The sequence below is a fragment of the Lepisma saccharinum genome, chromosome 7, assembly GCF_977018435.1.
Source record: "Lepisma saccharinum chromosome 7, izLepSacc3.1, whole genome shotgun sequence".
NCBI lineage: Eukaryota > Metazoa > Arthropoda > Insecta > Zygentoma > Lepismatidae > Lepisma > Lepisma saccharinum.
This window is the reverse complement of record NC_139235.1, coordinates 93152424-93176946: the sequence shown is the minus strand read 5'-3', so window position 1 is coordinate 93176946 and position 24523 is coordinate 93152424. Positions and strand designations below refer to the sequence as shown.

Sequence of the window (24523 nt, the reverse complement as noted above, 5' to 3'; positions counted from 1 at the left end):
CAGAAAGATGGATTGATTTAAATTTTAAAAAAATTGCTGATTTAAATCAATTTAAAGAAATAATGTACATAAGAATTTTGTAGTTATCAGAATCACTTTTGGTGAAAGTACATTAACCTCATAGTCATTTAATGATGTTTTATTAGGCTCTAAGGCAAAATATATGTACTGATGGGGTGAAGATCATAGGAATGGAAATATAATATGTAAACTGGAAACACACTTACATTTCTCTTGATTTAAAATTCAATAATTTTTATAGGCAAAAATTGCAAACATTTTGTAGAGAATAATATACAAAATACTAATCACATTAAACCATTAATAGTGTCATTATCATTAAACTGCAAATAAACATGGCAGCTGAAAAAAATTGCAAAAATTCCTCTACAAAGTCTATAAAAAGTACAGTGAACTTCTTTTTAATTTGAACTCTAAGGGGCTATGAAAAAAATTTGAATTATCCAAAATTCGAATTAACCAGAATATAATAAAAAAAACACCAATAAAATAACACACTGTATTAAACATAAAACTGCATTAATATATAAACAGTACACCTTACCTTACAACTGCTATGTTTTATCCATATCTCCATCCAGGAAGAGTGCACTTATTGGAATATTCGCATCACGTGATTGTTTTTCATTCCTGTTTCTACCTCACTAAGCACTTCAACTTTCTTATGTAATGTTAAGCTACTGTAGGCACCACATTTCAACATTGTGACTCCACACAGACAAATGACCCCTTCTGTCTGGCTATCCGCTCTCCTCTCAACTTGTCCCATTCCTACAAGCAAACGCTCTGGGGATTCCCCCTGCCCTCTCTTATCTGCTCTCCCCACATCTGTTAACCATAAAAACAAGCTTTTCAAGAAGAAAAGGGGATGAGTCATCTGTTGGAATTTCTTATGTAGCAACCACTTTGGTCTTTCTTGGAAACATTTATGTTAAATTTTTATTGGAAACCTGACTTCGAATTATCCAAATTTAACCTTCAAAATTCGAATTAAGTAGTCATTTTTAACATTGTTTTAGATAGAGGTTTCAAGGGGAATGTGCTTTTGTTCGAATTATCAAAGTTCGAATTAAAGAGAGTATTTTTAAGTTAAATGATGATGAAAATATAAATGAAACAGACGTAAATAAGAATTGGGAGCACATACGTAATGCAATAGAATCAGCAGCTAAAGAAAGTATAGGATACCATAAACAAAGAAAAAGTAATCCATGGTTTGATAATGAATGTCATAATCTAATAGAAATAAGAAATCAGGCTAGACTTAGGTGGTTAAATAACTCTGATGATACAAATCTAAACATTTATAATAGAATAAAGCGAGAAGTTAACCGCACGTTTAGAAGTAAAAAAAGAGATTATTTGAAAAGCAAAATTAACGAAATTGAAACAAACAGCAAAAATAAGAATATCAGAGATTTATATAAAGGTGTAAATGAGTTTAGAAAGGGGTGGCAACCTAAAGTAAACTTGATAAAAGATAAAGACGGTGATTTTCTAGCTGACCCAAGCGATATTCTAAATAGGTGGAAGAACTACTTTAATGACCTTTTAAATGTCCATGTAGGAGATAAATCAGAAGTAAATGAAGTCCACACAGCAGAACCTTTAGTTCCAGAACCTAACTTGACTGAAGTTGAAGATGTTATTAAAAGGCTAAAGAATAACAAAGCACCTGGCATTGATTTAATACCAGCTGAGTTAATTAAATATGGTGGAAATTCATTAATATGTCAAATTCATAAATTAATTTGTTTAATATGGAATAAAGAAGAAATCCCTCAACAGTGGAAAGAATCCATAATTGTTCCTGTGTTTAAAAAAGGTGATAAAATGAATTGCAATAATTACCGTGGAATTTCTCTACTCTCAACAACATATAAAATATTATCTAACATTATTTTAACAAGACTAACCCCATATGCTAATGAAATTATAGGTGATTATCAATGTGGATTTAAACGTAACAGATCAACTACAGATCAAATTTTTCACATCAGACAGACACTTGAAAAAAAAAGTGGGAATATAATCAAAATGTCCATCAGCTATTCATTGATTTCAAAAAAGCATATGATTCGGTCAAAAGAGATAAATTATATAATATATTAGTAGAGTTTGGAATACCTAAGAAGCTTGTTAGTATGATAAAAATATGCACCAGTGAAACAGAAAGTAAAATTCGTGTGGGTATTAATATGTCTGACAAATTTACAATTCATGATGGGTTAAAACAAGGAGATGCATTATCTCCATTGCTCTTTAATTTTGCCTTAGAATATGCTGTTAGGAAGGTAAAAGAAACTAAAGAAGGACTAAAATTAAATGGTGTGACTCAGTTGTTAGCATATGCAGATGATGTAGACTTACTGGGGGATGATGTGAATACAATTAAGAATAATGCTAAAATATTTTTCAAAACTGCTAAAGAGATAGGTTTGGAAGTTAACAAAGAGAAAACTAAATATATGCTTACAGGCCGAAACCAAGTGTTAGGTAATAATCAAAATCTAATTATTGATAACAACTCGTTTGAACCAGTTTCCAAATTCAAATACTTAGGAGTAATATTAACAAATGAAAATGATATTAAAGAGGAAATAAAAAGTAGGCTTAATTCAGGAAATGCATGTTACTTCTCTCTTCATAAACTTTTGTCTTCTCGTTTAATATCTAAGCAACTAAAAGTTAAAATATACAAAACAGTAATTTTGCCTGTAGTGTTATATGGTTGCGAAACTTGGTCCCTTACATTGAAAGAGGAACATAAATTGAGAGTATTTGAAAATAAGATCCTTAGGAAAATCTTTGGACCTAAAAGGGATGAGGAGACTGGTGAGTGGAGAAGGTTACATAATTTAGAACTACATAATTTGTATTCGTGTCCAGATATTATTAGAATGATTAAATCAAGAAGACTTAGGTGGGCAGGCCATGTGGCACGAATGGGAGAGGAAAGAGGAGTTTACAGGATTCTTGTTGGGAAACCTGATGGTAAGAGACCTGTAGGAAGGCCAAGACGAAGATGGAGGGACAACGTTGAGATGGACCTAAGGGAAATCGGTAGGGATGGAAAAGAGTATATAGAACTTGCTCAAGATAGGGAAAGATGGAAGGCCTTTGTTGCTGCAGCCATGAACCTTCGGGCTTAAGAAGGCTAGGGAGTTAGTTAGTTAGTTATTTTTAAGTTACAATTATAGTACAGGCAGAATGTTTTTATTGGAAGAAAACTTACTGAAATTATTATAGTTTCATTACCTTGGAGGAAATAAGGACACAAGGTATTCATTCCTTAGAAGTATAGAGTGACTAGCCATGTGAGGTTGTGTTGTTGTATGTAGGGATGTGCGGAAGCCGATTACAGATGTATGAAAATCGGCCGAAATTGACACATCGGCATCGGTATCGGAATCGGAAAAAATCCGATATTTAAACCGGTATGGTTTAATTTGGTTATGATTCGTCATTATTGTGGAGTTTTTGTAATACAATTATTGCAAACTCATTCAGAGAATCAACCTAACTATAAATCGGAAATAAAACAGTACATTGCTGAACCAGGATCTGCTGTTTTATTGGAAATTCAAAAATGAATATTCAAACCTGAAGCAAGTCCTGAGAAAATACCTACTTGGGCATACCTGCTGTATCAGTATTCAGTGATTGAGTGTTCAGTGTTGCTGAACAGATTTCAGATAAGAGAAGTAGTAGTTTACTTCCAGAAGTGCTTCCCAATCTCGTGTTTCTGAAGTTGAATCTGGCAGAACAGGAATTCATTTTGCATTTCAAAGAACTGCTTGTGTACTAATGTTTAATCTCTTGAGAATCCATGTTCTTCTTAAAGGTTCACATAACATTTTGTAGATGCAAATGTACATTCGCATCTCTTGAGAATATATATGTATATACATATGATATGCAATAGAAATGTACGTAGCAAATTTATTTTTGTCATGCTGAAAATAACATCCCAGTTCTGTTTAATAATCTTATGTATCGGAATCAGTTAAATATCGGCATTGGTATCGGTTCCAAAAATTATCGGTGAGTACATCGACATCGGTAAATTTTCAGCTTCGTCACATCCCTAGTTGTATGTATATCTTGGTGTAGCTTGAAAAAGTTCTGGAAAGTCAGGATGAAACGTTGCAGATAAAATAAAGTAAATACCACTAAAAATAACTGTGTTAGATTATTTTGCATTTACATGTATTTTTTTATTTGCTGTTCAAATATTTTACAGGGACATTTTCCAGAAATAGCCTTTCTATTAAAAAAACATATGTATATATATATATATATATATATATATATATATATATATATATATATATATATATATATATATATATACTAGTATATGGTGCCAGAAACCATAAAAGCAATTTAAGTTCTTTTTTTATAAAGAGAATCAAAATAATCTGATTTAAATTTAAAAAAATCATCAAAATGATTTATGATTTTTATTCACCCTGACCAACAGCCACAATATCCCTTCCAGCGGTAGAAATCATCAACCCCTTTACCCCCAATCCTCCCCACTACAAGATTGCTCGGAGAGGGTTTACATATGAAACAGGAGTGCAATCACATCTTCTGGCCTAAATAAGATCATGCAGGAACTTTACAAACCACATCCCAACTCGAACCCCTCATTCCCAGTTGGTTGATCGGTGTTACTTACACCCCTAAATCTAAATGCACGGCCATGAAAATAGGCAGCTGGGCAGAATTGCGCTGGTGCCACACATGGGAAAAGCAAAGTGAGAGCGGGGTAAAAGTCGCAACGTCAACAGGACTGCATTGCCTAGTTTGAGCGTCAGACTGACCTCTCTACGGGGCACTTTCGAGTCCCATTCGATACAGAACTGTGATCGTGTGAATTGAAAGTTCTTTACAGGCCCCAGAAATGGAGTTTCATATCTAGAATGAGATCTTTCATTCTCTTAAACCTCCAAACACAAGGGGCTGTGCTCCGATGGGGCAACAGCTCATACTTCTGCCACCCACCTAATTTCATGGCTGTGTGTTTTAAGTGTCTAAGCTCATAAATGAGCCTTAGAGTGGTGTGTATGCTTTATGCAACTTCTATATTCACTTGTAATTTTTCTTATATATCCAATTATTTCAGGTTTGGCAGACTATATTGACACGGAGTCATACAAAATGTATATCTCCTTCCAAAAAATAATGAAAGAGTATGAGAAATCTTACGAAGCACTAGTTAAGGACGTGAGATTTAAGAAATTCAGATTCGATTGCCAGGTATGTAGTAGTGTTTTCTGCAGGTGAAAAATCATGACAGTAATTGTAAAGTTATAATAACCTGTCAAACAGGATTCCAACTTTATACTAAACTACAACTGTGTGGTTGAACAGTCGCTTAAGGCTCAGGGTGTGCCAAACGGCTTTCCTTTTCTTGGCATTTGGTTAGTCAAGTGTTCCTACAGACTTGGAAATCCTGGAAAAGTCATGAATATCAACTAAGGGGGGGGGGGGAGGGGTTATCATGTAAGAGGCAGCTGGTTTTGTAAAAATGTCCATAAATTTGCAAAAGTCAGAAAAAGATTTTCTTGGCTTTACAAGATTAGAATTTGAAAGCAAATTTCACTTTTTTCCTCTCAACTGGTTTGGTTTTTGGGAATATTTTGCATAAGGGGTGTAAGGGGTACTCCTTCCACGTAGTGCATCCAATAGTCAACCTCACTTCCACGTAGTACACCCTGGACTGAAGACTAACGAGGCTCTGGCGACTGGCCCCATGACCAGTATAATTTTGTTTGTGTTGTCCTGTTGTCCTTATGTGTGCCCGAGTGCCCATTTACAGCCTCAGCTTTTAACGAAAGTCAGATTTTAATATTTTATGATTTCAGTTATGCAATGCTAGAGTTGTTCTGTGTAACGATAAGGGGCTGGACCCCGTATAATGTGACGGGAGCAAATAGCCTTAGTGTTGACGCACCCAAAATTTTAAATTCAAATTCAAAATTCAAAATATTTTGCATAAAAATGTTCTTTTATTATATCTTTTGTTATTATTTTTCAACACTGTTCAATAAACTGGATTAATTTGATTAGCATGCATGAAAACGTAACACTTATTTTTGATGAAAAAATTGTCTTGGGCTATTTACCAGGTGATTTGTGGTTAGATTTCAAGCTTTCGAGAGCTAACATCACTCTCATCTTTTCATCATTGATCTCCCTCACACAATAACCGTAACATTGGTATTTGTCATGTGAGCATTAATAGAAAGTAGTTTCATCAAAAATCATTTCCAACATATTTAAACTGGCATGAGCAGGCATAGGACGTAAGCTACAGTTTAAAAGTGCAACGAAATTTAGGTATATTTAGCAGGAATGTGTGCTAAGTAAAGATCCGAATTTTGGAGAATATAGCACCAAAATGTTTTTGAAATGCACCAATTTTGGAAAAAAGGAAATCTGAAAAAGCTGCGTCCCTAGTTATCGATATTTACTTTTTTGGATGGGTTAGAAGCATATTTATATAGTGGAACCTTGTTTTTGTGTTTTTCAGGCAATAAAGTTGAAAATGTAAAATGTGAAAAACTGTAAAATCTATTAATGTAAAATCAAAGTTTCACTGTATAAGTAAATTTAACAATTTTCTGAAAAGTAGCATGTTACATAAGAAATGTGCAGGGGGAAAGCTGTTTATTTATTTATTTGCACTCTACCTATGCAGAAAGCTGTCAACACCCCAGTGAATGCTATCTCTCCTGTCAGCGCCTCCCACTTGCAAGATAAGTTCATTCGACTGGCGAGACTCCTTTCTGGCCAGGTGACGGAAGTTAGCGACGGGAAGGTGTCTGCAGGATCACATCCACAAGGAGTGGCTTTTTGCAAAGATCTTCTGGCAAAGAAGCTTGTGGTAAGAAATGTTCTCCTCCTGAGGTTTCCTTTGAATGCTGAGCTTGACTATATTTCCCCATACAAGAAGACAGTACTTATTTGTCCTGTATTAAACATATATAATGTTAACTTTAACCAAACTTTTGAGAGCAAGAAATTGAGCATGAGAATTGATTTAACTGTTTTTTTATTTTATTTTATTGATTTTGATACAACCAATATTGGCTCGGTTACATTCCCAATTAAATATCAATGTTGAATTTCAAAAATGTCATTATTGCTTTTATTTTTCTAATGTATCTTCCTTTCTAGAAGCTTTATCAAACATGTTGTCACTTTGTAATCACTGGGTCCAAGGTTCAATACCTGTTGCAGGTACATAGCACAGTGGTTTGAATCCCACTTTAAACTGTAGGTCCAGTCCCGATTAGCAAACCACAATTCAAATAATTATAGAAAGACTTAGTACTCACGGTTTCTGCGAAGCTGTTTTTAACTTCGTAGTAATATAAGCGAAAAATGCAGCCTTGATCAAAACTTGAACGTGGGTCTCTGGCATACCATACCATTGCTCTACCATTGAGCTACCGAGCCGGCCTGGCCTCGCCTGATTCTTTGCTGTCGCTGTTTTACCTGTGTGGAATCTGCTACTGCAATGGGATCTGTTGCCTTTGAAACACTGTAGACTTTCGATGTTGCCTGGTTACTTACTCCCAGCGTAGAGATCTTAATTCATGAAGATGAGGCACACACAGGAGATGTACTGTGTGGACTCACACAGTGGTGAGCAATGGCATGGTATGCCAGAGACGCGGGTTCGAGTCCTGGTCGAGCATGCATTTTTCACTGAATTTTCTACATAGTACAATACCTGTGTGTGTCTAATCTTCATGTTTTTAGCTTGTACAGGGTGGCCAGAAAGTCCCTTTCCACCTTCATTTATTTCATCCCTACATTAATAATATTTACAGTTCGTTGTCCAAAACATCCGTATGTGCACCTCCACAATCCCTGCACAGCTTGATACGCCCATTGATGGCCATTGGCCGGAATGCATGCAGGCCTAAGTCCAATTTCATGTTCGCGGCATATTTTCCTTGTTGTGCTTCCGTTCATGAACCCACACACTTGTCACTAAGCGCTCCTCCAAAGTGAAGTCACTGGTATCTGCCATTGTTGTTCACCAAACACGGAAAGGCACGACAATGAACTGGTCAACGCACAGACCTTAGCGGGCAGCCACGTGGCAGTTACGCGGCAGGCATGTGGCAATTCACGTGAGGAGCACTGTTGCCATATCAATGAGCTGCATTGTGCTCTTTGCAATTCCAAGTTCTGCAGAACGCTTTGTGGTCGACTTTCAGGGTGACACACTAACGTCTGCAACGTTTCCTTTCGGGTTGATGGAAGACCAGAACGAGGGGCATCCAAAACACTTCACAGGCGAAAAGCTTTCTTCTCCCACGTGATCGAAGTCTGACGACTTGGTGCTCCTTACCGAACCGTTCACGAAACCTATCCATCACCTGCAGCATATTTTCCTTGTTGTGCTTCCGTTCATGAACCCACACACTTGTCACTAAGCGCTCCTCCAAAGTGAAGTCACTGGTATCTGCCATTGTTGTTCACCAAACACGGAAAGGCACGACAATGAACTGGTCAACGCACAGACCTTAGCGGGCAGCCACGTGGCAGTTACGCGGCAGGCATGTGGCAATTCACGTGAGGAGCACTGTTGCCATATCAATGAGCTGCATTGTGCTCTTTGCAATTCCAAGTTCTGCAGAACGCTTTGTGGTCGACTTTCAGGGTGACACACTAACGTCTGCAACGTTTCCTTTCGGGTTGATGGAAGACCAGAACGAGGGGCATCCAAAACACTTCACAGGCGAAAAGCTTTCTTCTCCCACGTGATCGAAGTCTGACGACTTGGTGCTCCTTACCGAACCGTTCACGAAACCTATCCATCACCTGCAGCATATTTTCCTTGTTGTGCTTCCGTTCATGAACCCACACACTTGTCACTAAGCGCTCCTCCAAAGTGAAGTCACTGGTATCTGCCATTGTTGTTCACCAAACACGGAAAGGCACGACAATGAACTGGTCAACGCACAGACCTTAGCGGGCAGCCACGTGGCAGTTACGCGGCAGGCATGTGGCAATTCACGTGAGGAGCACTGTTGCCATATCAATGATCTTAAATATCTTACCATCTTACATTATTACATGCATTTAGTTCGGGTGTAAAGGGACTTTCTGGCCACTGTACTACTAATTTTGTGGCCACTGCTTATAGTTAATAGAACAAGCTAAAAACAGCTTCGCAGAAACCGTGAGTACTATGTTTATCTCTAATTATTTACTACCGCATCTCTCATTTCCCAAAATATGAAAACAATTAAAACATACACCTTGTGCAATCACATTAAACAGTGATTTGGGTCCAACCTTAAAACTGTAGGTTCAGTCCTGATTGGCCTATGTAAGCATAAACTGGACTTAACACAAACTTTTGATGTTTAGTGTTGTAAATGATATTTGGTCTCCACAGAGACAAGGCGAGCACACAGTCTCCAGCAAGCCAGAATCTGCCTTTGCGATCGCAGCAGTGATTGTCGCATTGTGGGTCGAGTATCCAGATTTTGGGGAGCTGATCCTGGCTCACTTCCACCGGGAGTGCCCTTATCTGGTGCCGTTCTTCATCCCTCAAGTGGAAGGACAGTCGAACGAGGACTATTACAGGTAAGCACTCTTGTGTTAATTCCATTGGAACTAAAGGCCTCACTTGCTTATTTTTTTAAACTACAGGGTCTGTATAAAACTTAATGTGAGACCAAATTCAGGGGAAAAAATGTATTGAAGATATCGCTACAAATCATTAAAATGCTTCAAAATAGGACCCTTGGGCATTGACACACTTCTGCCAACGAGTTTTCAATGCTTGGAAGGCACCCTGGAAGTCCTTTTCCGGAATGTCCTTCAAGCAGCACGTCGAAGCCGCTTTGACCTCTGCTACGGTCCCATGGCGATGCCCTTTGAGGGCTGTCTTCACTCGGGGGAACAGGAAAAAGTCCGCCGGTGCCAGATTGGGACAGTAGGGAGGCTAGAGAAGTGTTGTGATGCTGTTCCGGGCCAGGTAGTCATTGACCATGAAGCAGGTGTGGCTTGGTGCATTGTCATGATGCAGCCTCCAATTGGCACAGATTTTTCTCATCTGCAAATCCTCGGTAATAATGGTGTGCACAGTCATTTTATCAATTCCTATGCGGTCTGCAATCATTCAAACACTTAACCGCCGGTCTGAGTTCAACACATCATACACACGTTGCACATTGTGCTGGGTTCGTCTTCCACACTCTCTCGACCATCCTTGAAGCACTTGTGCCATCTCAAAACAACAGCTTTTGATAGGTTTTCACTCCCAAACACTTGCTGGATCATGGCCAACGTCTCCATAGCAGATTTTCAGAGTCCCCCACAGAATTTAATGGCGTAGCTCTGTTCGATGGCACGTTGCATTTTTAAGCTTCGACTGAGCCTATAGACAGGTGTCCACTTAAACGACGATACAAACTGCACGGAAGCTCGTAGGCGACTGACACTAGGTGCGTTTTGGAGCTTACTTCCGCTCCTTTGAACCCACCTGGAGCGAGCGAGCTGCGACATACAGTCACGTCAAAAAAAAAATTGGTCTCATTACTTTTTATACAGACCCCGTAAAGTAGGCTCTGATTTCCAGTTGTTGTTTTTTTCAAAATTGAGTTACAGATTCTAAGTTTGGCAACTAAGAGAATAAATACCCAAATTAATTAATTACACCCAAAAAATAATGTTTTCTAATTGTTCGCATGCATTATGTAGCTATATCATTGAAAAAAAAATCTTCCAAATGACGCCCATTTTAGTCCACACACTGCTGGAGTTGGTCACTGAAACTTCTCTTTTCTGGGGAAGAAAAACCTGCCGATTGTTGTTTTGTTATTGCATCACATTACAGCCTGGGGTCGTGGGGATTCCACTCCTCACTAGCTGTCATTTCAGTCACCATTGAGCCGTGAAATGCAACACACCGTGCTTTCATTGTTGAAACGTATAAAGCCGCAAAAAAAGGGGGAACTATTTGCAAGATGTTATTTTTCACACTTAATGTTGCTGTAAATCATTTTTTCAGTAATATGTAATGGCATACATATGGCTATAAGGCTAGCACATGAATAAAGATGAACTCTCTTTATTTATTGTATTATATCATTTTAAAAATCATTACATTTTTCTGACCCATCTTGTATATAGTCAGATATACTGTGAAGGATAATAGCACCAAGAAGCACAGAGTTGATGCCATGTGCAAAGGCATCAAGTGATAATTTTATTAATGTTAACTTTCAGTGCTCAAACATTATTGCATTTTTTGTTGACTGTAGTCAACAATAGATCAAAAAAGTATATAATGTTAGAAAAAACGTTTTCAGCATTGGGGCAGGATTCTCAAATTTGGTCAGCAGCAAATGTGTTCATATTGGACCTTTGAGCTGGGCCAGCAAACTTTTTTCAAAAATACCTCTTCTTTCAAAAAACTTCTGTAATATTCAAGATTCTGAAAAATTACACCTGCTTAAAATTCCTTCTACAGAGCGACATTCGCTACGAGACTCGGCGGCAAGCAGCCTGGCATCTGCGATTGTCTTTCCCAGTGAACGGGGTTTGCGACAGTCACACGCTACAGTCTGTTTTTTTACGCTCTCCCTGCCTTCGCTCTCTTTCCCTTTCTGTTGATGTTGCAGACTGACGCCAGTATAATCCTCCCTCAGAAGTTGTGTTGTGTCGTGTACGTGTGTTCAAGAATGTGGCTTAATATGGCACCACAAAAGTTTACATTACAACAAAGAATTTATCTTGTCGAGTGTTACTTCAGAAAGAGGAATTGTGGAGAAGTGTGACGATGTTTTGCAATGAAATTTCCTGGTCTTCCACATAGGACCACTATATTAAACCTCGTAAAAAAGTTTAGAGTAACAGGGTCAGTTCTGAATAAAAGTGGAGAGAAAAACCCACATGTACTTACTGAGGAAAAACTCGATGAGATAGGACAAAGGATAGAATAGTCTCCTCGGAAATCTATCCGCCGCCTTTCACAAGGAACAGGTGTTTCAAAAACCACAGCATTTAGAGCCGCCAAAATTCTTAAATGTAAGCCCTACAGAGTGACAATAGTTACAATGAATTACAACCTAGGGATAATACGGGTTGTGTGAATTTTTGTAACTGGGTTTAAAGAGAGTATTGTACGAGAAATCGGGAGAATTACAGTAGACGAACTTGCCAGTAAATGCCAGTTTCCTTCGGAGATGCCAGGAATGTGTTGCATCAGAGGGACATCATTTTCAACACCTTCTGTAGTCAAGGTTAGTACACAATATGAAAACTAATTTTAATACCCGACTCTAGAGACTGTCGCGGACCCCGTTCACCAGGAAAGACAAGCGCTGATGCTGGGCCGTTTGCCACCGAGTCTCGTAGCGAATGTCAGGGAATGCTCTATAGAACTTTCATGTGAATCTTCATGTGATTTGCTTTCACTGTTGTCAAGATATTTGCAATAGATTTGTGGTGCCACAAGCCTATTTTCCAACACAGATAACAGCCAAAGCAAGCCACATGATAAATGACTTGAATACTATGGAAGGAAAGCTAAACATATGTATTTTTTTTTTTTTTTTTTTTTTTAGAATTTGGACTATCATAGTGGTATTTTGAAAAGAGAGGAATTTTCGAAAATGATTTGAGTGACATCGGCAAAAGGTGCAGTCCAGTGTGGTTGTACCCTTAGGACTGAGCCATACCAATTCTGATAACCGTAATCAATACTTGAGCATTGGTTCATAATATTTTTTACTATATAAGTTTTCCATTGTAATTATACCAGATTAACCCACAACACTTTTGCTTTAAAATATTAAGAGAATTTAAGAAGAATTGAGCTCCCACGGTGCTTAATGGTTAGTGGTCCCATGTTCAATTCCTGGTTCGATGTCCAAAATTTTGAGATAGGATGATTGAAAGCAATAGAAGTGGACTGTTGTCTTCACAGCCAGAAAGCTGTCAGTGGGCCATTGTACCATGGTGTTTAACCCCTTCCCTGTGTTCGGTGTAATATTATGCTCTTGGTCACTATAGCTTATTCTGTGTTGGGCGTACTTTCATGTACAAGATATATTCAGCATGGAGCAACATAAAATAAGAAAATACATATACAACATGCTAACTCTAAATTGTGTACGTATTCAAAGTTTATTCAATACTTATATACAACACACATTATTTTAATACATCACAGAAGAAAATTAATTACATTACGAACGAAGCCAGCAAGAAAATTTTTAGATCCAATTTTTGCAACTGAAAAAATTATTGATTTAATAGGGTGCAAATAATTTCACGGGATGCCATGGCATTCTCTCTTTAACAACTTTTTCATTTAGATCGCTTGGCATCCATGGCCAACTCCCACCACCCTCTGAATGTGACGATTTTGAGAAAAGTAGGCATTGCAAGCTAAGCGAGCAAGAATATTTTACGAGATGTATTTTTATTTGCATAAAATTTGAAGTTGAGGGGGTAATTGGTCCTTTGTTGCCCCCCTGCAGGTGCCCTTGGCCTTCAACGTTTGGCCCCCCTAGAATTCACTTCGGTCGAATTCCTAGAATTCCTTCCCCTCTGAGGTTGCGCCACTGTTTTGGTGTTAAAATAGTGACCAAAATCCCAAATTTGCTTTGAAAATTGCACAAAATAAACATTTCCTTTGTAATAGCACATTTATGTAGTTAACAGTGTTAAGTTGGTTTCTGTGTAAAGGAGTCCCTTTCTGCTTACAGTAGAAATAATAATAATTGTCAATGATTTTACATAAATCACAGGATAAATCAGGCATTGGAAACTGTTTTATTTCGCATTTTGCATCATTTCATGACAAAACATGGTAGGAAAATATACCTCACCTTTCAAAACCATGAAAAGTGAACATTACAGCATGTTATTTCACATTTCGTGTTTCCATCAAAAACATGTCTCTACTCAAGATAACTGGACTCAGGAAAAACATCAGCCAGTATTGGTGATTAATTTTGAACTGATATTGATTTTGAACTGATATTGATTTTGAACTGATATTACCTTTGAACTGATACTTTTTTCTATATTGATATCATTGGTATTAATATTGACTCCACCAGTGAAAATAAGAGGTACTGAAATATAAATATAACTAATGTCTGTCAACTCTCCCTTATTTTGCAGGGCACTGGGGTACAATTATTCCGAAGATGGACAAGTTGAGAAGCAGGATAAATTTCTGAAGAGGATGTCTGGAATCATGAGGCTGTATGCCGCAATCCTTATATCTTCTCCCAGAAAGCAACAAAGCAAACCTCATCCGCATGGTATTGTTCAAGGATGGAGGTGGCTTACAGCAATTCTGAATCTTGGTAAGAGTGAAATCACGGTTAAATAAATTAACTTTTGTTATGGAGATGAGGTAGACTATACGTTGGCGAACATCAGGTACAATCCCTGAATGGTATTCAAGATTGGATCAAAGTGGAAGAAATTTTTCACTAAGTTACAGGCTATTTAAAGAAAAATTGTATTGATAAATTTATTAGGGATGGGACAGATTAATCTGTACTCTATCAGTATCGGCCGATATAGGCATATTGGTGTATTGGTAAAATTAGAGATAATTTTAGCGATACATCTATAAATATCTTATAATTTAGTGCAATATTCTAGGGGTGTGCGGGACAAGAAATTTTTAAATCCCAACATTCGGGACGGGAAATATTCACAATTTCCTGACCTTGTCGGGAAATTTTCGAAATTTCCCAAAGCTCTGGAAATCTCGAATTCTACGTCATTTTCACCTTAAGAGATTGCTTTTGCATTTCTGGAATTAAAACTAAATTTGCGACCAAAGACTTTTTAAAATAATCATTCGATATTTCCTGACTGCTCGGCATCCCGAAAAGCCGGGAAGTCATTTCCCGAAGTCGGGATCAGGAAATTTTTTTCCCAATCCTGGTCCCGACTTTTCGGGATCCTGCACAGCCCTATAATATTCTGTCATTTTGTTATTATTTTCATGAATATAAACTACGGCTGCCTATGTATCGGGATCAGCCAATACTTTTCTGTCACAGGGGTCTTTCATGGTGTCCGCAAAAATGCCACGGGACACTTTCTCAGAGTCTAATTATCCTGGAAATTATACAAAATTCAAACTTTATCTTTATTTTGCACTAATTTTGCACAAAAACCTGTATTTTATGATTACATAACATCTATTTTAATATTCTGATGTAATTCTTGAATATTCTAAAACAGATTTCTTGGCAAATTGATGCATATAATTGGAGAAGAATATTTCCACAATAATATTGATTAATATTTTGAACAAATTTTAATTAACCCTTAAACAGAAACATAGGTCTTTACTTCATAATTAGAAACATCCGGTCTGAGAGACATTTTTTTTTAATATTTGTTATTACATTTTTTTAAAGTTTTTTTTAGACAATAAAAGGGCAAAATTATGATTAATAACTCAAATTTATTGAAAACTAAAATTACTTTGGAATAAAACTAAGAAAATGTATAATGTAAATCACTTCCAACCTTGGCATTGAATACGTAATGCGAAACACCCTGTCTGTTAGACCTGCACGTTATCAAACAACAATAAATCTCTCGTAACAAACGGTCACAAACTGAGCAGTAACATTATCAAGTGGTTGATAATAAGGTACTGTGGAGGGGGGAGAGACAGCTCAATCAGTGTTGCCACACTAGAACTACAAAACACTAAAGGTCTCGCAGACCGAAGTTTCTGTTTAAGGGTTAGTGCAATTTTCAAATATCAGTATCGGTGGGAATCTGTAAGAGTATCGGCATTAGTATCGGTTTAAAGTGGTATCGTCTCAGCCATATCATCAAATGGCCAACTTTTCAAAAATGTAAATGTCTAATGTGCAGCTTCTTTTGCAATGTAGTCATCTGGTAACAAACATTGATTAAGGAGATCAATGAACCAATTATATTCTTCAAGGATCATGTGGTATTTTATATTGGATGGGTAGAATATCAGTACCAGTATCGGTAAACTTTATATCTGTGCTTTATTGGTATCTGTAAATTTTTATATTGGTATGGGCCAAATTTTAATATTGACTCATTCCTAAAATTTGTTGCCAAGTTACTGATAAATTGATATTCCTGTATTGGCCAATACCAATAGAATACCAATTAATCTGACCATCTGTACTATTTAGAACTATTAAAACATTTGAGTATCATTCAATCTTCAAATAATTTTCAAATTTTGTGAAATGCATTTTCTTCCCTCAACCTACCTCAAAAATGCACGTGATACACCCCTGAAATCAATACTAGTTATTGTTTTTTTTATATAATGCATAAGTGAAACATTGCTATTTTGAAAAGTAAAAATAAATTGTCTTCTTCATTGCAGAACCAAGGCCTGACATTTGTGCTTCTCTTCTATTTGACTTCTTGGAAGTAACTGGTAGCAGTTTGTCAGAGTATTATGGCCGTCAGTTTCAGAAAATATTGCACATTTTATGCAAGGAATACTTCCCCAAGGTTAAACAGGTATGGTGTATGGAAATAAACTTTCATAACATTTTCTACCATACTTGTATGTAAGGATTGCAACTATACATTACACTGAATATATATAGTACGCGGAGGATGAGCAGACTATAATGAAATTTTTAAATTAAATTGCAAGTCCTCAGCACTCAACTGGTTTCCATAATGTTATTATACTTACGTTGCAAGAATTAAAACAACACAACTCAACTTCATAAATATTATTTCACTTTAAATCATTCGATCCAAACTCATTTCCACCTTTTGACACAAGACATTTTTAAATCAAGCCTCTTACGTAACAATAATATCGAAATTGATACAGCGTTCTTGATCTCAATTAAATTTAGGATATCTTATCTTGCAATAATCTTCCGTCTGTCAGATAGATTGTTCTGCACAGAACACGTAACAAAATAAAAGTTTAACTGTGAAAAATTTGTCTCAGGTCATTTATGAATATGTATAAATTGAATGGGATTTGGATTAATAAAAGTTATAATTCACGAATAATTCCCGCAATTGAAGAAATTTCCGGTGAGTAGTCACCCTGTCCAAGGACCAGGTATGAGGAAGCTCTTTCATATACATAATGTTGGTGTGAAGATAAGGCCCATTAAACTAAAGAATTAGGTATGCGTTATAACTACATTACATGAACACATGGGAACACGAAACTACAGGCCAAGTCCTGGTTGTAATTAATGGTTATTTATAGGGCTTAGCCGATAGCTCTTTGAACAGATACCGATGCTTTTACCGATACCGATACTTTGAGAATTGCAATAATTAAAATTGTTCAAAATATTGATCAATATTTATTTATTTATTGAGAAAATTTCCCGATACAGCACAGGTGGCCATTTTACACTGAAATTGTCAACAATGAAAATGCAATAATAATAATAATAATAATAACAAGCAAAAAGATATTAAAAAATAATAATTAAAAGAACAAAATAACACAAAGAGAATAGCAAATTGACAAAAAAAAATAAGCAAAAGATGGTACTATTGATATTATTTACAAACATTTCTTCTAATAAAAGACCGAAAGGCAAAGTCAGAGGAAAATAAGTCGATTCTTGATGAGAGGTCATTGTATTGTGTGGCAAGTCTGTAAAACAGGGATCTTTTTTGAATTTGTAGTCTAGGTTTCTTTGTATAAAATAATCGTGTTGAGAGTTGTCCACATAGGTACTCGAAAGTGGAATTCCTCAAGGAGTGTATTGCAGTGGATTCTGCCATTCACAATTTTGTATAAATAACTGAAATCATTCTGCACACGTCGCTGATAAGCAGTTTGTAGGTTTAGAAAAGACAAGAGGTGCGGAGATGAAAAATTGCATAATGAGGGAACTATCGCTAGGAAGAAGTGGAAAACTGAATCGATTCTAGAAAGTTGAGTGGAACATGCCATGGACCAGACAGGAGAGCAATATTCTATTATGATGGACAGAGGAGATAGTAAATATTTTTCTCCAATTACATGCATCAATTTACCAAGAAATTTGCTTTAGAATATTCAAGAATTACGTCAGAATATGTTATGTAATGAAAAGTACAGTTTTCGTGCAAAATAAAAATAAATTTTGAATAAATTCCAGGATAATTAGACTCCGCAAAAATGTCCTGCTGCATTTTTGGGGACCCCGTGAAACACCAAAATGACTGAAAAGTATCAGCTGGTATCAGTAGATGAATTTCAACCGATACTTTCCGATACCACTGGTATGGGCCCAGCCCCAGTTATTTATCTAAATGTTAGTGTGATATTTATTAAAATTCTTGTCAATTGAATATAGATGTAATCTTCGAATGTAAATTGTAGCTTCAAATTGTAACAAACTTGAAAATGAAAGGATTTTTCGTTTATCGAATTGAACAAGATATTAGCTTAGAACTGGTATCAATAATCTACTTACGTCAATTATCTCTCACTACCAAAGTTGTTTTATGGCTCTAGGATTAATGGGGGTCCAGTAATGTTACCTACTGCATGGTAAGACTAACACGTAACTTGCCTCTCACATCGTTGAGTCTAAAGTTGCAAATATGAAAATGAATATAGAAAGCTTGTGTATTTGTTACCTGTAAATTTTCCGTCTCATTCCAGGTGACGCCTGCAGGTTCTGGTGGTCCAGTTGCTAGGTTAGAAAATTTCTTAAGCAAAGCTCTAAGACAGGGATTTATCCCACCACCAACAGGACTTCTGTCTCCAAACTTCTGGTGAAAATTGCCTGCACATGGCCAAATTGTGCACAAGAAGTTACGTTATGTACAATTGTGTCAAATAGAAATGGAAACTATTGGATATTTTTGTATGCGACATTTTTACAAAAGTATTTTTGAGACATGTTGTCTAATGCCAAGGGAGATGCATGCACGACAATGCACCATACGCCGATTTAGTCTGTTGACCATTATTTGGATATGGTCTTACGTAAGTGTGTGGAAGGCGTATGTGCACTTAAAGATTCATTTTAAAGCAATGTGAAGTATATATATGCTTATAACACTACAATAGTGGGACATACCCGAGGTAAGATGTGCTTCTGTACATTTGCATTAAGGTATTCCTAAGTTTTAATTGTCTTTGTGTTAGTGGTACAATGAATTTTTTTTTTCTTGTATGTACGTATTGCTTGCATTCTTGAATTATTTCTCTTGTAATCTACACTTGTTACAAGCATAAAAACAGTATTTTGTTGTGACGTTTCAGGAGAACACATGCTCCCTTCATCAGACATTTATTTTTAGTTTGATTAAAGATACAGTTATAACAATGATTAAAAGTTTTCAACATAAAAGAATCAGTTATGCAATGGATCTTGTCAATATTACATTGTTGTAACATAGCAACTTAACTGTGAAACAAGCAGTTTGTTTTTATTATTATTTTAGATGAAAATTTTTATCATATTTTTTAATTATAAATCCCAAATATCATCAGGCAATTATGGACCGTAGTGCGCGTGGAGCCGTCATTTTGTTATATTTCTGTTTCATTTGTGCCAGATTGATGGAATCGTTGTTAATTTTTCCACCAGAAGTCAATAGAATAGGTTACGCAATGATGTAATAAGGAAGCCTCGATGCGACCTCGCAGCCCTTCAGGCAGCGCATTTTGGATTCTGACCCAGAGAGAGGAAGTTGTTTTCCTCCAGGTAGACACTTAGTGAAGGTGTCCGAGGAACCACGATATGGAGGAGAAGGATAAGTACTTTCCGTAATGTTTTAAGTTCCGATCTTGCACTCACTCTCTCAATTATATTTTGTGCATAATCTTTCTCTTCTATACTACGTGAAGAAGTGACTTGAGAGTCAAAAGACAGATTTAGTTCATTATTAATTAGTTAAACGAATATCCATCAAACTGGCCTAATTGTGAAGACAGTGTTTTTCTTTCTTGAGTTTATCATCGAACAAACTTTATTTATGTAGTCTAATTATGCTTGCATATTATGTAAATAAACTCGCATAATCTTGAACAGTGTTGTATCTGTACATTCGAATAGCATAGCTGCCCCATAGCTAATAAGTAGACCTTTAAAGCGGAAATCTTCCACTGCGTGCTTACTTCAAGGTTCGTATGCATTAAACAAGCCAGTTTAACGTGCATGCAATTCAAAATTATCAGCTCTTTTACAGAGATTCTTGAGGTCTTCTGTTACATTAAAAAATTGTTCATGTTCAAAAGATTATGTAGGACAGACATAAAGAAAAATGGCAATAAGATGTTATGAACACAATTTAAACCCAAGAACTGGTTTATCAGCTCAACATCGAGAAGAAGCTTACGATTAAAAAGAGAAGGGTTTTAAAAAGAATGACGGGAAAGATAGATTTGAATGTCTGGCAAGGTTCGTTCATTGCAGAACACTGGAATAAATTAAATATTAAAAATGGAAACATAGACCCACTATGGAGTTTTATTTTCCACAAGTGGAGTAAGCCATCACCATTAAAATTTAATGTAACTGAAGACATCAAGAATGTCTGTAAAAGCAATGATGATTTTGAATTGCCTGATAATATTTGGGATTTATAATTTTTTTAAAAAATGTGATAAAAAGTTTTATATAAAATAATAATAACAAAACAGACTGCTTGTTTCACAGTTAAGTTGCTATATTACAACAATGTAACATTGACAAGATCCATTGTATAACTGATTCTTTTTTGTTGAAAAATTTTAACCATTGTTATAACTATGTTTAATTAAACTAAAAATAAATGTCTGATGAACGGAGCGTGTGCTCTCCTGAAACGTCACAACAGAAACTGTGTTTTTATCCTTGTAACAACTGTAGACTACAAGAGAAACAATAAAATTGTGTTGTTAGGAAAAGTTGTTCCCATGTTGCTCTTCTTGACTTCTCAACTAATTAGCTATGAAGGTTAATGCAGCCCTAACCTTCTTTCATGGACATCCGAAATTAATCACACTAGAACAAGAAGAGCATTGTGAAAACCCAAAATTTTTTACTACAAAGTACATAAAGTACATCATGAAAAAAAATATGTTTTGTGATTTCACTATCTTCTTTCGTAGGTCCAGTGGCAAGTAGCATAAATTGCACCACTAATAAAAACACTAATATCACAAATCACTCCTGATATAGACTATCTACCAAATAGTCTGTCAAATCTTGTCAAGATTGATAGACATAAGAGCAATGTTAGATCTGACTGACCAATCTAGAAGATAGTAATGATATTCAAGTACCTGTATATTTTACCTGAAAATTGATTTGTTATTTGTAGCAGTATTTGTACTAAAATCATATCAGTTAAATGAAAATGAATTGCAGTGTGCTGGAAAAGTTAAACACGTGTCAGTTTCTAAATATTCACACTGCTAGCGCCATTTTGAAATTTCATACGATTAAAGTTCAACTGTACTTTACATCAATTCACAACCAGTTTTTGGTTAGATATCAAAGGTGGCATGAGACAGTAACCGTCTCATTAACAGGATGTGATATAGTATAACATAAGTTCATAAAAATGTTGAGATGTAATGTTAATTTAATGTTTTATCAGTCTTGAGAAGTACAGAATGAAGAAATATATGTTTGTATTTACATGAATTGCTTACAGCTTTGCATCATGTTATAATGAAATAACGCCAGTACAAAGTGGATTCCATTTTTGTCATATTTTAACTTTTCTTTCTTTTTCATTACTGCTGTGTCCATTTCATATAGTGTCTGTTTTGAGGTTAGTGCTGTAACAAAGGCTCTTGCCAATTCCCATAGTTACTTGAAAATTGTAACAATTCAAAAAAGTTCAGAGTATTTATAAATTTTCCATCATAGCAATCTACTAGAGGGGACGTGGTGGTCTGGTCGGTAGGGCATCAACACCTCTAAAATGGCCAAGATCAAGAATGTGTGGGCCCTATCCCACATCCCCTAAATTCTATATGCACCTAGAACTTTACTTTTTATTTTCTTTAGGGAGATTTCACACCAAAGGGACAAGCAATATGTGTTCCTTGGAACCGAAGCGACATGACAAGCTGCATTTGTCGCTTGTCACTTCTGTGTCGCTGGGCCGTTTTCTCAATACCGTGCAGTGTTTCGCCTTGGTTAATGTTGTGCAGTGAAAGTTGAGCATGGAAGCATGGTCCATTCTCCCCCTCCCCTCCACATGGGAGTATGGTGCAGATTTCTTTGCTTGTGGTTCCACTATATTTATATTAATGAATTACTGGACCACACACTCATGAAGGTTAGGAACGACTGCCTAGTTGGTTGAGTTGGTGTTTTAAGTCCACTTTATGCACAGTAAGGCTAATCGGGACCGGACCTACAGTTTAAAGTGGGATCCAAACCACTGTGTGCCTCCACCGGGTATCGAACTGGGGACCCCTGAATATCAAGGCAACGGTGCTACTACTGTGCCATCAGGAAAGCTCCAACTGCCCTAGTGTTTAGGTTTTCGCTTTATCGAGGCTGGAAAGGAAAGTGAAAAATCTAGTGTATACAGTTTGAGGTTAGTGCACATGATTTCTCAGTTTTCTCACGGACAACATGCCTATTCCGAGTTTCAATAACTTGCACAAATGTTACATGATTTACATTTACACATGCTATGTCTCTTCTTACCATTTTCTTCTGATCACTAATAAACTGAGTAGTGGCCGCGGTGGCTCAGTCGGCAACGCGTCTGACTACCATGCTCAAGGTCCCGGGTTAGATCCCCGGCCGGTTCAAATCCGGGAACTTTTCTGACTTTGGAAGCGGCCCCGGTGCCCACCCAGCGTCGAATAACATGGGTACCTGGGGGGTAAAGGCGGTCAGGGGCGTGATGCTGATCACATCACCCCCACTCATGACCGGATCAAGAAAGTGTGGGACACTACACCCACACCCCCTATACGCTTTCATGGCATGGTGCTAAGCACAGGGGAGCACTTTACCTTTTTTTTTTACCTTTTAGTGCAATTATATCGGTATCTTCATGTGAACTTATTTGAGAAACAAGTGTTGCTTGCACCTTGTTGCTTTGGTGTGAAACATTTGTGTTGCTTCGGTGTGAAATCTCCCTCAATCTTCCAGAGTTTTGCTTCAAAATATTCATAAATTCACACAAGACAATCACCAAATCCATTTCTCCCCACAATATTATTGCAAAACTAATTAACATTATGCATAATTTCTAGGCTATATGGAAGAGAATATGCCACATGGCATTCTTTCAGTGATTAAAGTCTAGCTGATACTTTCCAATACTGGTACATTGGTGTTGGCTCAACCCGATCTACATATGTATCTTTAGTTATTCACATGGCACATCAGTTTCATTATTTTATAGGGTAAACCCCAGGGAAATTCTGAAATAGTGTGTGTAAAGGTATAGTAGAAATGCTGTTATTTTGAGCTTGTACTGTAAGGAAAAAAACTATTGTAAATGCTTAGTTATATGAGGAGATTAATAAAACCATTCACATTCTTCATTTGTAATACAGTACATGATGGTATCGGTGAATTTCATAGCTGCCCATTCCTAGCCAGGGCATACTACGGATAATGGGCATCCCCACCCCAAAACAATACATATAACCATACAATAATCAATGATGCAATCAAAATTACTTTGTCAGATGAAAAGAGGCTGCAGTGGTCTAGTTGGTAGGGCATCTGACTGCCACACGGAAGACCTGGGTTCGATTCCTGGGGTGGGTGATCTAAGGCCAGAATTTTCTGGCTTTGTTCCTCCCGCATGAGGCAGCTCTGGGCCTCACCCAGCCTCAAATCAATGGCTACCTGGGAGTAACCCTGGGGAGAAAAGGCAGCCAGTGTGTGTTGCTGATCACCTCCAAAATGGGAGATATCAAGAATGTGTGGGACCCTATCCCCTAAATACCTTCGTCAGATCAAATGCAGATAGGTACAGTAAAACATTTTCTTTCATGTTGACACTATTTATATTTTGCAACTATCTATGCTCACTTCTCAATTTTGTTATGGATAATGCTTTGTTGCAAAGGGGGAGGGAAACAATAGTGCATAATATTGTTAATTTACTATGTGAACATGCACTTGTAATGGTAGCATAATGTACCTACATACAGACTGATCTCATGTTCTGTATCAATTCCATCAGAGTGTAGCATATTTTTCATGTATAGAATAAGTTATAACAAAGTGAATTGAATTTTGTGCAAGTTTTGTTGTATCTGTATATATCTCTTACAATCGTCATCATTTGAGAAGTGTGTTTTGTGTATATACATAAGTACAATGTAAGTAACTTAAAATATTGTAGATATTATTTTGTGTGGTATCCCTTTATGTGCAGTATAAGCTGAAACTTGTAAATTTTGACTTTAAAATTGTCCTAAGCAGCAGTGTGTTAGTTGAATTTGACTGCTATGTTATACACAGACAAATAAAAAAAATTGTTTCATATTTTATATTGAAATTTTAGATGTAATTGTACGTAAATAGGCAGG

At 36.6% G+C, this 24523-nt stretch overlaps 1 protein-coding gene across 1 annotated transcript in view; it reads left to right on the top strand.

The window, feature by feature from the left end:
- The window catches only part of Gle1 (Gle1 RNA export mediator), a 62994-nt gene extending 38934 nt beyond the window's left edge, over positions 1 to 24060 (top strand). Inside the window, exons 8-13 of the mRNA XM_083125656.1 lie at positions 5153 to 5286; positions 6731 to 6916; positions 9449 to 9639; positions 14194 to 14381; positions 16421 to 16560; positions 18677 to 24060. Of these exons, the coding sequence (XP_082981782.1) occupies positions 5153 to 5286; positions 6731 to 6916; positions 9449 to 9639; positions 14194 to 14381; positions 16421 to 16560; positions 18677 to 18793 (956 nt within the window). The 3' untranslated portion in view covers positions 18794 to 24060. The remainder of the gene's footprint in view (positions 1 to 5152; positions 5287 to 6730; positions 6917 to 9448; positions 9640 to 14193; positions 14382 to 16420; positions 16561 to 18676) is intronic.
- Positions 24061 to 24523: the final 463 nt, after the last annotated feature.